Source organism: Trachurus japonicus, chromosome 9 (genome assembly GCF_045865225.1).
Source record: "Trachurus japonicus isolate A0001 chromosome 9, Traja_1.0".
Taxonomy (NCBI): Eukaryota; Metazoa; Chordata; class Actinopteri; order Carangiformes; family Carangidae; genus Trachurus; species Trachurus japonicus.
The window spans coordinates 19,266,246-19,282,180 of NC_140915.1; the positions used below are offsets into that span (position 1 = coordinate 19,266,246).

Below are 15,935 nucleotides of genomic sequence, written 5' to 3' on the forward strand. Positions count from 1 at the left end.
AAAACATCAAACATCCTGAAGATCAGTTCATTAAGAGTATAATAAATACATTATTATTGGTGTCTGAGACATTTTTTCAGTCCCTTTTTAAATCTTTCTATAACAGACTTAGCCTAAGTGTTCTGGGTAAGCAATGGTTTCAATATACAAAAAATCTTTACCCACATAATACCAAACATTTGGGGGGCATAAAGTCTGTCAAACTGCCCCTATTAAAGTACATATGGTATGGACCTTAGTTACCCGATTAAAAATAATGTATGAAGTAGTTGGGAACAATTCCAAGAACGATCCTGTGGACATTACACAGTTGTAACTGAGAGACTCGATCTTGTACTTTAACCATCCAATCCTATCAAAATGGGTAGAGGTGAGTTCTCATGGGGAGATTCAAAATGATTCTTACCGCCTTATTTTGTGAGGTTTGACGTCTACGTTTCAGGTTCATCGTGAGACCATGATCCACATGCATAATAAAGTTATGGCTGGATTACAGCACCTGCCAGAGTCGGCATTGTTTTTGATGGTGTTAATGATCAGATTTTACAATTACACAAGTATTGCTCTGCTACATAAAACCAAAGAGTTGTTAGATGAGAAAGGATTGTATATTTTATACTGTTCTATGATTGTTCCACATCTGACCTGTATTGAAATATGGGGAAATGCCTGCAAATCATTTACACATTCAGTTTTCATTTTACAAAAAAGAGCCATAAGGATAGTTAGTAGGGAGCATTATAGAGAACACACAAATCCAATATCCCTTCAGTTACATTTGATGAAATTTCAGGATCTGGTTGACTACAGTATACTCCAAATAATGTTTAAGGCTCACAAAAAAAATATTGCCAACTAACATCCAGTATCCAGCATATAAATTTTCTTCTTTCTGCCCCTTTCATTCAAGAGTTACAGTTGCCTATTGTCATTTTTTAAATGAGTTTTATTTTTGTTTTTATGCTTGATAAATGAATGAAATAAACTAAACTAAACTAAACTAAACTAAACTAAACTAAGATAACTTTGACCCCTTCCAACCTCTGAATTTAATGAGGCCAGCATTTCATAGTAGAACATGTGCTGCATGAGTTTTAAATTGTTGCATTGTGTGCAGGGGCCAGGGGTGTAATTAAGAAGTAGCCTATAAAAAAATAAAAATATAAAATCAATGTTATGTGGGTAGAATTTGTGAGGTATGTCTTTAAAAAAAATTATATTTTACAGCCACAAACCGATATAAAACTAGGCTACTTCAGGTGCTGTACATCATGCATTATGGTGAAATGAGCTGTCAATCCTGCAGTAGTCCCTGTGTCCATGAAGACAAAGGCTCCATTTTCATTGAACCTGTTTTATTGCATGTTACAGTAGGCTGTATGAGTTTTTTTCTGTTTCTCAGCCTTTCAGTGATGTAAATGGGGACATACAGTATATTATGTTATATAGCATAACCAAAACCAAGTTCAATCAACACAACATTAGCCTATAACATTCACCAACATTGGAATATATTATTGCTGGGCAGCTGTTAGACTAGACCGCATTAGTTTCAGCGAAATGTTCCTGATAAACTGCCAGATGTGAAAACCCTAACTTCACAACAGTATGGATGTTTCTTCTTTTACGCGTATGTTGCAGGGTTTGTCCAAAACCCATTCCGTAGTAGTTGTCAGTGTAGTTGACGCTTTCAGAGGGTCATTCTGCGTACTTTTTACGCAAACGCCATTTACGGATGTCCAACTTGTGCCCTCACATCAGTTTTTGAAGGGTAAAGATATTGATAATAGTAATAATTAAATTGCACGCATCTTATTTATTTTCACTTTTACTGTAGTCTCTTCCTCCACTTTATCTTGCGCTTTACTGCGCATTGTTGCGCAGCTTTGACTGTCACGTGAATCGTCTCGAGACAACAGGAAGAAGGAATAACAACAGTGTGATGATGCTGCTGCTGCTCCTGACACTTTTCAACTCTTAATTTTTCATTTGGACACATCAACAGACAACAATGACTTCAATTATAAAAGAAACACAGAGGTGGGCTTCTTTATTTCACTCAGAGACAAAGCGGCTTCTTTCACGTCTTTTCACCGTTATGCTACCTGTAGCCTGAGCCAGAGACATGAAGGCAGTCTGAAAGTGTGATTTGATGCATAAATGGGTATTAACACATATTAGCGTGGGATTGACTTTGTTACTGCTGCTATTATCAAGCATTTAATTATCATGTTTTCTTGTTTTTTCCGGAGGAAACAGTTTTCCTCTTAGGTGTTCTTCAGTAACAGACATAACTCTGCTTGGTGGTAGCCTGCATTGGGATGGACAGGAGGAAAGTAGCTTTTATTGTGGTAGAGATGTGGGTAAATGGCAGCCCACTAAAGTATAATATTTCGTACAATACACCCAACATTTCAGACGGAAATTAAATAAAATGTCAAATGTTTAAATTTCGAGTTCAAAGATTTGCTGAATTGTAGTGTGTGCAGTGACAGCAATCAAACCACATGCCTTGTGACCGTGATTTTAATGCAGAACTGTGGTCTGCATTAGAGTAAAATGTTCAGCTTCTATATAGACAGCACCTTCTGCAATTAAAAGTCACAGTTCCTTTGAATGATCCACGCTCTAAGTGTACAGAATGTCTAATTATTTTAGAGCTGTAATTAACAACTCTTTTTTCTTTTGTTAATTTTCATCATTCATTTTCCCTGGTTATTATCCCAATTAACTGATGAATTGTTTTGTCTTTCTAGTATCAGAATATACTGAAAATGTCATTTCCCAGAGATCAAGATACCTTAAGACTGTTTTACAACATCATTAATCAATGATCAACATTTTAAGATGCAAAGTCAACACTATAACGACAAAAAAAATATCATACAGTCTCAAAAGATAAACCAATTGCTTTGTAAGATGCTCAAACTGGACCTAAAACCACAGAACTTCAATAATGATAAATACATCAGTACAGAAATGTCTTCAGTTCTTGTCTGGGCAGCCTATTGCCATTTTAGAAAACACTACTGTGTGTTTGTGTCTTTGTTGTCAATGTATAGAGCTTTGTTATTCACTGACAAACTGAAGTATCTTACATGTATCACACACGTGTGGGCATGAACTGTGACTCTGTGTCTTACGTCAAACATCTTAGCACCATCTGCACCGCTGTCATTAACACTCACAACTCTCTCTCTCTCTCCAAACAGCATTAAAGAAGCAGTGACTTTCATCAACGCCATTGATGTGAACAAGTTCTCCAGGCTGATCTCTCGTATCATACAAAAGCTTCATCTGAAGGTACTGAGACTGCACAGTGTTATCTGTGTCAAAGACAAGAGGCTTTTGAGGCTTTTGCTGTAAAGCTGTAGTGCTAGAGAGAGCAGCGCATGCATAATGACATACGGGAGCATCAGTCAGACTGGGGTTTTTAATGAATGCACACACATGGCTGCTGCTGTTGATCATTCTGAGTTTTCACAAGTCTTAGCTGTCAAGAGGTGTCACTAATTAATTCCAAGAGCAATTTGTGTCTTCTTAAAATGGTTCACCCTGCTAAAAGAAAGTCGTACCCGTCTGTTTAATGATAATGTATAAAATCTAACAGACATTTGGAAATGTTGTAGCTGGAAAATACAGGTGTACCTAACATTAATGATGATACAGGGGATTAAAAAAATCATTCCTTACGGTTTTTCAAAAAAGCCTTAAGGTATTAGAAAATCTTAAATTTGATTTACAACTGTCTTAAATATTTTCTCCTGCCTGCTGTGGGCAGTGATGTTACTTACAGTATAAAATGTCTCTGTGGGCTTCTGTCTTGTTAGATTTTATACTATAAACCTAAAATGTTGTTTCAGCAGTTAGTTGTGCTGCTGGAGGCTGTTCAAGCAGGGAGCTCATAATGGGCTGGAACCTGTTACTTGCAAAAGAAAAAAAAATCATGAATTATTTTTGAATTGACTTACATCCTCCACATCCCTCTATTTGGATGCAGGTTTTGACTAATGTTAAATTTAACCATTAGGCCTAACACTAAAAATGTGATATTATTGGTCATATTCTCCCCACTGCTTTTCCATCATACTGTCATAGTTTGATTTGGGAATGAACTAGGCATTAAATTCTATGCAGCATTAAAAGGGTATTTAAATGTCTCAAGTTTAACTAGAGCCGCAACAATTAATCGAACAATTATCGATTATTAAATTAATCGTCAACTATTTTGATAATCGTATAATCGGTTTGGGTCGTTTTTTTAAGAAAAAAAGTCAAAATTCTCTGATTTCAGCTTCTTAAAGCAGAAGTAAGCGATCCGGTCGTTTTCGCTAATGCTGCCTTCCAGGTAGGCTTTTGAAACCGTAAATTACAGCTTCAAGTCACAACTTACGACTTTGTAGCGTTCCAGGCAACCCACTCGTGTTTTTCCGACCTGTTTTACCGGTGAAAGTCACTATAACGGCCACTCGTAACTTCCGACCCGTGAACTCGTACCAGATCGAACTGGTACCACTTCACGGTCAGAAAAATACGAGTTACGAGTTTCCTTGAACGCACCATAACAGTCCTCGTCCCTACGTCGCCACATTCACGGCGTCCCTTGGCTGCACACACAGCCCTGCATGCCGTTCTCTCTCCTCATTGGATAAAAACTGTAGGATACGATAAATGTTTTCTCCTCGGCTCAGAGCAGAGCAGAGGGACTGAGAGACCCGTGTTTCAGTCCAAACACTCTATGTAAGTGATTGCTGTCGGAAGATATAACTATTTAAGACTTATATTAACACAAATATATCACTTACTTCTGCTTTAAATATTTTCTCCTGCCTGCTGTGGGCAGTCATGTTACTTACAGTATAAAATGTCTCTGTGGGCTTCTGTCTTGTTAGATTTTATACTATAAACCTAAAATGTTGTTTCAGCAGTTAGTTGTGCTGCTGGAGGCTGTTCAAGCAGGGAGCTCATAATGGGCTGGAACCTGTTACTTGCAAAAGAAAAAAAAAATTATGAATTATTTTTGAATTGACTTACATCATCCACATCCCTCTATTTGGATGCAGGTTTTGACTAATGTTAAATTTAACCATTAGGCCTAACACTAAAAATGTGATATTATTGGTCATATTCTCCCCACTGCTTTTCCATCATACTGTCATAGTTTGATTTGGGAATGAACTAGGCATTAAATTCTATGCAGCATTAAAAGGGTATTTAAATGTCTCAAGTTTAACTAGAGCCGCAACAATTAATCGAACAATTATCGATTATTAAATTAATCGTCAACTATTTTGATAATCGTATAATCGGTTTGGGTCGTTTTTTTAAGAAAAAAAGTCAAAATTCTCTGATTTCAGCTTCTTAAATGTGAATATTTCTTGTTCCTTTTTTACTTTACGACAATACATGAGTATCTCTTTGGTTTGTGGACAAAGCAAGACATTTCAGGACGTCATCTTGTGGTTTGGGAAACACTGATTGACATTTTTCAACATTTTTTTTTACATTTTATTGACCAAACAACTAATCGATTAATTGTTTACATAATTGACAGATGAATCCATAATGAAAATAATCGTTAGTTGCAGCTCTAAATTTAACTTCCCGTCCCATCCCATCCCCACAGAAACCTCAATGCATTGACATGACTTACTGTTACTCTTACATCTACTGCCTTTGTCGTTGCTGTGACAGTTCCTGTGTTCCAGTGTTAAATCGCATTTGTTTTGTGGTTCATTTTGTGCAGGCTATGGCATTACACATGGTTTAAATGATGTACAAAAGCTTATTGTTTTCATTTCATACTAGTGTTGTTGAAAATGAATGGCGACCTGAGCTTAGCATTTTGATATTGTAATTGAATGATGGTTATTGGATCTTTTCACATCAACACAGTAAAGTTTGTTTTCTTCACAGAGTGAGCGAACTTTCAGCGAAGAAGAGGAGCAAAAACTTCAGGCTGCTCTCTCACTGGAAAAAAAAGCTCTCAGTCTGGTCCTGGAAACAGCTGCCTTCATACTAGAGCAGGTGAGGGGAGATCATCCAAAAATCCTTTATAACAATATTATTTCAGCCAAAGAGGTTATGTTTGCACCGGTGTCTGTTTAATTATCACTAGGATTATGCATGTATTAAACTGATTTGCACCAAACACAGTGGAGAGATGGTTCACGCACCAGAGAAGAAGCCATTAAAATTTGGGGCAGATCCGAATAATTTACTAGGAATTTGAACTTTTTCCTTTGAAGTCTGGTGTATAATGTGTGACATTGGCCTTGGCGAAGGTCTGCACTGAGTGCCCTTCTACAGAAGTTACAGGGGCTTTAGTACATGGTGTTTGTTCATATTGTGACTGAAATTCAAATTTTGTTGGAAGTTTTTTACATGATCATGGTCTTTAAAACTATTTTAGGGGTCAACGTTAGATATGAGGTAATATGATGGAGACCAATGAGACGATGAAGATTTCCATCTTTTGTTAATGAAAAATTAGAAGAATGATGACGCTAATCCTCTTATATCTTAGTCATTTCTGTCTATATAACATTTACATCCTGTTATTGTTTTTATGATACAGAAAATAAACAGAAAAAAGTCTCTCAGTATCTACAGTAACTGTGCTCTCTAGAGACAATAATGACTGTAGACACAGTTTACAAGTCATACAAATCTGCAGTTGAAATTATATGATTTGATTAAGTTAATGTTTTATCTAACAAGGGTCCGAAAGAGAGAAGTTAGTGTCTGTAGCTTTTGTGTCTGTATTGTGAGCCCATTTCTCCAGCTGGGGTCACTGTTGCATTGTGGCAGGGTTGAGTTCAGTGTTTGGTGAAATGGGAGCAAGGATGTGAAAGTTGCACGGTTGTTGCACCTGCAAAGCATAGTTAATATAAGTCATGCCTCCTCTCCTCTGCAGGCAGTGTATCATAATGTAAAGCCGGCAGCCCTGCAGCAGCAGCTGGAGATGGTTCATCTCAACCCTGATAAGGCTGAAGTTTTCTCTCAGGCCTGGGCCACCGCCGGACCTGAGCTGGTGGAGAAGCTGAAGCACAATATATTTGCCCCAAATAAGGTACTGAACTTTGTCTACATCTACATCACACGATTTTAACCTGAACCTGATCATGTAAAAACAAAAATGTCAAATGACACTGATTATTATTGCTTTATACACATTGTTGTATTCCTTTGAACTGATCACTGTTTGGTGAGACGTTACACTAAATTGAGAATCAGTGTCAGACTATCCATATTAAGACTGACCTGCTTCTGTGTGAAGTTTATTCCAGCTCCTCGGTTTACAAAGAGTTTGCTCACAGTTCACACAAGTTGTCACATAAATTTTGAAACATGTTTCTCTCTGTAACTCGATTAAGCAGTGACACATCAAACGGCATTCATTTCAACGTCAAGGGAGTTTGAATCTCTCAGGTTAAATAAGCAGCAGGTAGACCTCAGTCACATTATGCTGCAGTTGTTGCTGCTGTCGTACCTTCAGACATCTCACCTGCCCGTGTCTCCCAAATCATCTCTTCCTCTCCCCCGCCCCATGAATTTGCTGCTGCCGGCTGAAGGCTGTGATGGCCACTGATCGTCAAGACGACCTCTGCTCCTGCTTTGACTTTGGACAGTTGTCAAGAGACTGTATATAACCGACATGTAGCTGTTTTCTCATCCACATATTCTATCAGCCAACTAAGATACGTCCTAAAATGATCATCTGTTGTCCCACTAGTGGTCCTATCATCAGATAAAATAAGTCACCTTGGGATGTGGGAGATTATAAAATACATTTCCACTATATTTTGACATTTTATAGATAAAGTTATTCACTGATAATTCAAGAAAGCAACCCGCACTACTCAATCTACTAAAAAAACATTTTAAACTGAAACTATATACGAGTTTCGTGATGCACAAATAAAACTAAGATTTACAAATGTGTATAACGATTTTTGTATGCTTAACGTTGTGTACAAATATCTCCAATTTCAAGGTTTATTAACCTATTAATATTTGATTTTGAAAAGGTTATTGTGCACATGAATGTCTAGAAATAAAGTTTTGTCTTACACGTATTCATAAATTGTTCAGTACAAATGCATTTATCACCTGACATCTGAAGTAGGATAAACTGATATGAGCCTCTGAACCATTTGTGGTCAAGTGCTGGTGGAAAACTCAAGACATCTGACCTGAGTGTGGTTGGATATGTCAGCAGTATTGGGATTTATCTCTGTAATGATTGTTGATGTGCATTGTTCACTTGAATTGCATTACTTACTGCATGAACTGACAGGGCGGAACATCCCAGTTAGCCTTCATGTTGGTCAGTTGTCTGATTGGCCAGCGCAGCAAGTTGTTCTTATGATTTAACACTGTTGCTTACATAGTCATTTTTTAAGATGAAATAATGTTAAAATACAGTATATGTATTTATTCCATTAACCGTAATCGATTTTCTTGAGAAGCTACTTTGTGTATTTATTTGCATATGCTTAAAGTAGAATAACAGACTCATCATAGAGTTGTGGTGTTTATCCATGCTAATGTGGATGTTGTTCCAGTTTTAAAAAATGTGGCCCAGCCCTCCTCTACCTCACACCTGTCGTCTGACGCCATGGAAGCATCCAGACCCAATAAGTCACACATGGTTTATTGTTATGGCCTCTCTCTGCTTCATAAAACACTTAACTGCCCTGCCTTGACTCAGTGCTGCTAATCTATCACACTGCTACATCTGACTGATGAGGTATCTCCCAGTAAATCAGCCAGGCAGGCAGTGAATTGGTGAGATTGGTGTTTGGAGGCACTACAAGGTTTTCACCTGACTTTAGCAACAGCTGCTGGGTTTTTTTTTCACAGAAGATTAGAAATGTTGGAGAAAAGTTTTTGAGAAAATGAGTTATGAAGGACAGTCAAATCAAATCAATCAAATATATAGGCTATACCACTTATCAAAGAGCACCGAGAAGTTGCATAGTGAAAGCATAGTGAGGACAAGTGTAATAAAATATCAGCATATTCATAAATCTACACAAATTAACATTTTTTAGGCTTTATTATGACTATCTTGATATTAAAATAACTTTGGCATAATTTGTGTTTCAGCTGGAGTATGTTGGTTGGCAGTTGAACCTGGAGATGGCCCAGTCCAGCCAAGCCAGGCTGAAATCTCCCAGTGCTGTCGTCCAGCTGGGGCTCCACAGTGAAGAATCTGAGGTATGAATAATACACACCCGCTGCACACATACATGTGCTTTTAATGCACCATTTATTAATTTCCTTTCTCTGTGTCTCTTAAACCTTCATGCTTCTCATATAAACACATTGACCACAATGGAAAGCTGCACTATCTGCTGTAATCGGAGACCTCTTCTGTGTTTATGCCAAACGAGAGGCATCTCCAATCTGTCGCTCTCTCTTTGCTAATAGATGGTAATCCCACTGGTGTCTGTCTTGACCCAGAGGTAGACGTACATCTGGCTCCGGAGTAACTGTAGTGTAAAGACCAGAGATCAGGGAGCTTGTTATCTGAAACCTCCAGGGTTTCTTTGTTCTCAAGAGTGACTCACTAGCTTGAATTGGACAGTATGTGCATTTATCGGCGTGTCTCGTTAAGACTAGCATTGAACTGTAGCCATTTATGCACAGTATCCCACAGTATCCAGGCTTGTTTACAGTGCGCTTTAGATTTAGTCTACATGTCTGCCTTATTGACGTAATTACTGGTCATTAGTTACGGTTTTCTTATTTATGTTCTTAATACTCAACCTTTCCATTTAGATATATGTCAATTTAAAACAAAGTAATACTTAAAGGATTTCGGTGCGGCATTATAATGAGGCGTAGCCCTAAGTGTTTGCATGTATAAACTAAATGTTTAGAAACATGATACAAATAGGATTTCAACTTTGATGATTTTCCACTGTAGTGTTCCTTGTTTCCATTCATTTGTATTCAGTGGAGTTTGTTTGGATCCCAATTAGCTAATAGCATGTAGTTACTCTAATAGCCAAGACCTCATGTGCCTCCTTCACTCATTTCTTTCTTTTCCACTGGGAGAAGTAATGCTCTGCAGCTAGCAGAAGGAGTGAGAACTTCACAAATGTGTTTTTCTTATTTCACATTCAATAATTTTCCACCACTGGAGTATATGATTTCTTTGAAATATTCTATCTAGACTTCATGTTTTGATTCTTCTTACATACTTGGTGAGATAGGATCCAGTGCTCTTGGATATTTTGACAAAATGTCAAAAGATCCACAGATCATAAATTCTAGACACGAGTTCTGTTTGTTGCTCTGGATACCGAAATTTTTAGTTATAAAATTCAGGCATTTGTCTGGTGGTTTCTTCTTTTTTTTGTCACAAAATGGTGGGACTGATTATCCCCCAAGCCTGGATAGTGTTGTTCCAGCTGACTAGTCAAGTGTCTTTCTTGCACGCTGCTTTGTATTCAGTCCCTAGAGAATGCCGGTTTAGCCTAAACGTGGAATTAGGGATGACATATTCAAATTGCTGCCATCTCAAATTTGGGCCTATAGGCGTAAACTAGACAAAATATATGTTATTCTTTATCTTTGAGAATGCAACGGCAGAAGGAATTTTTTTTTGATTTGGGCTATTTTCTGCCATGTTTTCCCTAGGCTAGCAAAAGAGGCATTAATTTATTTAAATCCACTTACACAATTCCCCTTGTGGGAGGAGATAGCTGGGGGGCTAAAACAAGGCTGGTTAAAAGTGGGGAGGGATCAACTTCAGTGAATGTAACTGAGGTGCACAGCCTGTGGTGAACTGCAGGGGGCACTGTTGTCTCACTGGTTGCGAAGCATCCCTCGGGCGCAGTGAAGTCTCAGAGCAATGGATAGAATACCTTGTTTAACTTTGTATTAAGGCAGTTTGAGTGGGAATGTTTTGTCTTTTTATTTTCATCCATCATTGTTTCCTGATTATAGTAAGTTTGTTTCCCTCCAAACTCACGGGGAATAGCTCAGTGCAACTTCTGGTATGTCAAAACACTGTGATGACTGAGAAGTAAATTAGTTCTGAATAGAAATTAAATTCAGCTGCAAGTGTCATTCTAATTGCAGAGCAGATTTATAACACCCTCACTTTTAACTGTCTGAAAGAGACGGGGAAGGCAAAGCTGCAAATAGAAGAAATTAGAGGATTAAAGGTAGGAGAGGACAGGAGGAGAGGAGGAGGATGTAAGGATATAAGGAAGAGGATCTGAAGACAAATTAAAAAAAAAAAAAGTAGGGGGTAAAAAATAGGGAGTAAAAATAATGAAGATGAAGAGGATAAAGGAAAGAAAATGAAAGAGAAGGAGAGGAAGGCGAGGGTGGCCGTCTGTATATTATTGATTGCTTGGAACCCAAATGGAGAGTTAGAGTCTCCCATCTGACCAGCCTCCTGCTTCATTAGCACTCTCCCTCAGGAAGAAGAGGAGGAAGAGGAGGAGGAGGGAGCTTCACATTTTCCCCACTGAACAATATGTGACATAGAGTGTATATACAGTACAGTGGAGCGCGTGTTGGATATTAAGATATAATTTTCATGGAATTATTTATTATCAGGGATTTGTTTCCCCCTCTGCCTCTAGAACCAACAACGTATATTGAAATTATAGCTCACTGTTTGTGCCTCCATGCAGCAGCCACCCAACCCAGGTAAGCTGCTGATTCCCCTTAAAATGAATTTGTATGGGGTGTAAAGTTGATGTACTGCAGGAGCATTGCAGTGCATCGTCACTCAGGTAAATGTCCTCACACCTTCCCCTTAGTGACATCTCTGCTCCATCCTCATAAGGACAAGTGGAAATGGCCTCATTCAGTGTCGGTATGACACGAGACCTGTTGCGCAGCTTGTTTGTTATCCCAGAGGAGAAGCGGCAGAGACAGAAAAAGACTTAAGCGATCTGCTGTCAGAAGGAAAAAGAAAATAGAAAAGAAAGAGGATCCGAGCTTGGGACAGAAGGAAGAAGGCAAAGATGCAGAGGAAGGTGAGAGGAAGGACGAAAAACACAGGAAAGACGATGAGGAAAACAGGAGAATGACAACAGAAAGCTGACATTGGGAGGAGATGGAGATGAAGAGAGGGATGTGAAGGTGACAACAAAGATGAAACATGCTGAAGGAGGGTGGAGGATGTGTTTATATTTCTCTTGCATGTCAATGTGGGACAGCGAAGTTTAGAGTTTCAGTAAATGCAGAGGTGGTAATTATAGTATGTAGATGTCTCTTCACATCAGCCAGTTACAGTTGCAGTTATTAATGGTTTGAAGGGTTTCCCATTCATCAGCTTAGATAAGAGCACCAGGACTCTGTGTCTTTTACCTGCTATGCACGCTATCTACACTACAGATGACCAAGTTTGCTTCTTTTCCGACTGCACAGACCATTAAACATTAAATACACAATATCTACCCATTTTAATTCTGAGGTGTGCTGTCTGCAGAGAGTTGGTCTTTGTGGGATGAAGTTTCACTTGAAGAGAAGAAACTAAAACACAACTAATAAATGGCTTTCTGCCGAGTACCTGGTGCATGTGTATCCTCTCTTGACTGCTGACGTGTGGAGCCAATGCAGGTCTACTTTTTTTTTTTTTTTTTTACCAGTTTTTAAAGTTGCTGAGTTTCTCCTGGTTATGGTCTTGTGCTTCAGAGACTTTTCCTCTTCTGTAGATTTAAGTTCTAAGATGAAGAGTATAGGCTGCAAGAGGAATCATCTAGCTTTGGCTTGTAAACCACCTGTCAAAGTCAACTCATGCCTCCTCATCAAAGGTTGAATAGTACCCGAGGCTGGCGGTGGGGGCGGGGTGGGGTACTGCGTATTTTATTTTTAAGGAAGAAGCAGATGTCTTAATAAATAAGGAGCAGAAAAAATGTTTTTTGTGTTCTTCTCTTTGATCTTGTTAAGGACCCCAGGGAGGACACCACTGATTTAGCTAGACAATAATGGTAACAGCCAAACTGAAACATAAGCTGGCCTGCTCTCTCTCTCTCTCTCTCTCTCTCTCTCTCTCTCTCTCTCTCTCTCTCTCTCTCTGTCTATCTCTCTCTATCACACACACACACACGCTCGCTATCATTTTGTCCCACTTTTTTCACAGTATCCATTTGCCCTTTTATTCATAAACATGCAAGTAGACACTCTGATGTCACTTTAATGAGTCTGAAAGTTGAATTCCCTTGCTGGTCGTGGTCTCTCTCTCTCTCTGTTTCTCTGTGTCTGTCCTGTGGCATTAGAATGAGCCTCTGCTCCGCCGACCAAGGGTAGGGTGACATTTATAATACAGAACATCCACTTGCAAGGCAGCCACCGTCGATTTCAATATTTATTGTGGGCATGCTAGGCCACAAAGGCACAGGGTAAGAGCGAGTGAGCTAATGTAGCTTCCACATGCTGGCTCAGACTTCAAAGGATATGTGTCGCTGATAGCTTCAGACAGACTTGATGAGAACTGATAAAGCAAAGCTTTTTTGAGTTTCAAACTGCAAAAGGAGGGAAAAAAATATACTTAATGCAGCTTTAAGACACTTTACAACAAAATCCCAAACAGATTTCACTTCTGTTCCTCCAAAAGCCCCAGAACATTCAATTACATTTGTGAGCAAGGGCAATTTTCTCCCAGAGCAAGAATCTCCACTTTACTTGATGGAAGTTGTTGAATGACTTTTTTGACTTTTGTGGCATTTTGATAATATTGAATAATAACACCCAAGTACTTGTTTCATTCCTAGTTTTTTCCCTTAGTGCTGAACTTTTCATTTATAAATCTTCAATCCCAAATAATTAGTTTCTTAGATTTTGAACATTTGTGGGGTTTGGACTGTAAGCTGGTCAAGGCAAGTAATGTGAAGATGTCACTTTAGAAATGAGCAGTTTTGGTATCTTGTGGAATAATCAATTAATTGATTGCTTCAAAACTAAAAAAAAAATAAAAAATCAATAATTCAAATAATGTCTAGTTGCAGTCTTTCTTCCCCCGCAACAAGGAAATCAGAGGTTATGGGGTCAGCACCTCCGAACTGGAGGAGATACAATGTTTGGCTCCAGGTAATTTCAGTTTACTGATGGCTTTTGACTGAGAGGCTTGGTTACTGTTTGCTTTTTCATTTGCACTGATGCATTTTCTTTTCCTTTTCAATCCAAATCAAACTAAAAAGCATCTTAACTGCATCCAGCTCTTTTCTTTTGAATGTGACACTCACAGCCAAATTAATTTCAAGACTTCGGTTTGACAGCTGTCCATTTCTTGTGGCGCCTGAAAAGAGAAAACAACTTTATTTTTCTTTCTTTCAGTAGATATGATGTCAAAGTGTCTTAAAGAATAGCTCCAGCTGTATCTTGTCTCAAATTTTAATAGGGGTGTCTGTAAGCATCATAGAGTCCCTGCTGTTAAATGTGCTCATTCATACAAAAGTGCTTTTGAATTGTCAGAAAGATCATATTTCTGCCAGATCAGAGTGTAGCAACATTTCTGAATCCTCCACATTTGCATTACTCTACCTCAGCAGACACTCTGCTCCCTCTTCCTCTTCAAGTACCTTCCTCTCTCTTTTTTTATTAATCCCAAAAATAAATGTCATAATGCAATTCTTACTCCCTTTCTTTTATTTGGGACTTATTCATGAGTGAGGCTTCTATTTGTTGTTTGATTTTTTTGTGTCAAGCTGTCCCCAGCTAGCTCCGAATTATAAGCCAACTTTGTGGAAACCTGCTTGTTTTTGTTATCAAAGCATCAGACATGAAAGACTTTTCTTCTTGTGATTCTAATTTATATTCTCTGTTCTGGCTTTCAGCGCCAGTGCAGTAATCACGGAGGAACGGAAGCTCTTTGTTTGATAGCACACAACAGCTCGCACCCGTATGAAAACACACTCTCACTCGCACACACACATACAGTATTGTGTGCCCTGCCCTCCCAGTAAAGGCTGTGACTTTATTTATTAACACCGTGCGATGGGGAATGCAATTAAACATCCCATTTTGACTTCTTCTTCGAGGAGGTGCTGTGATGAGAGGCTCCCCGAACATCCCTCCCTGCCTCACGTGTCTCCATCAAACCGACATCACGAGCAACAGGCCAAACTTTGAACACAGCTCAAAGCTTCCCGTGACGACGAGATCTTGCCTCCCACATGCTGTTGTCATGTAGACCCAACTAACAACACACCCGGAGTAGATCCAACCTTTTCATTTATCATTGGAGGGATTACATGGCCCGATCAATATATTGGAGAGGCTCTGATGTAAATGCTACCACGTTCAAATCCTTCACACCCAGCCACCCACCAGCCAGGAAGGACAAAGGCAGCTTTGTCTCAATCTCTACTTGCCTTGCTCTACATGTCCCAAGATGCTTTGTTGCTTTGTGTGCACATCTTTTTAAGGGTCTCCCTTTCTCTCTCCATCTCTCTCTGTCTCTTTCTCCATCTCTCCCTCGCCCTCCCCCTTTCCCACTGGTGATTTGTTTTTCTTCTCTGGGATTTGGGATCCTATTCATTGAGAGCACATTGTTCGGCTCTTATCCATTCCAGAGGATGGGCCCCGAGAGGCAAGAATGGGCGACTGTGGGTGCTCTCGTCTCTCCCCCCTCAACCCCTCGCCACCCTGCTCCTTGCTCCTTGCCATACGATGATGTCATGGCTTTTATTAGCTCCGGGGGTACCCATTGATTCTCTCTCCCTATTACACACTCTCTATATCTCCCTCTTCCACCCACCCCCACCTCCCCCCTAACCTTCACTTCTGTTTTCCTGCGCCAGTCCCTTTCCCAGATTCTTTTGCCTCTCAAAAGGCGCCTTGGGGATTTGGGGATGTTTGGATGTTGTTTAGCACACCCACGGTACATGCTTGACACCCAGATAGGGAAGCCATCAACCCCACAAATCCAACTGCAACTCCCATTTAAATCTCATTGATTTAAT

The 15,935-nt window shown here is 39.2% G+C and overlaps 1 protein-coding gene across 1 annotated transcript in view; it reads left to right on the plus strand.

Annotated features, from left to right (window-relative positions):
* The first annotated feature begins 1,914 nt into the window (after positions 1–1,914).
* commd10 (COMM domain containing 10) overlaps positions 1,915–15,935 on the plus strand; it is a 57,631-nt gene continuing 43,610 nt past the window's right edge. Inside the window, exons 1-5 of the mRNA XM_085786401.1 lie at positions 1,915–2,040; positions 3,213–3,303; positions 5,917–6,027; positions 6,917–7,072; positions 9,112–9,222. Of these exons, the coding sequence (XP_085642527.1) occupies positions 2,012–2,040; positions 3,213–3,303; positions 5,917–6,027; positions 6,917–7,072; positions 9,112–9,222 (498 nt within the window). The 5' untranslated portion in view covers positions 1,915–2,011. The remainder of the gene's footprint in view (positions 2,041–3,212; positions 3,304–5,916; positions 6,028–6,916; positions 7,073–9,111; positions 9,223–15,935) is intronic.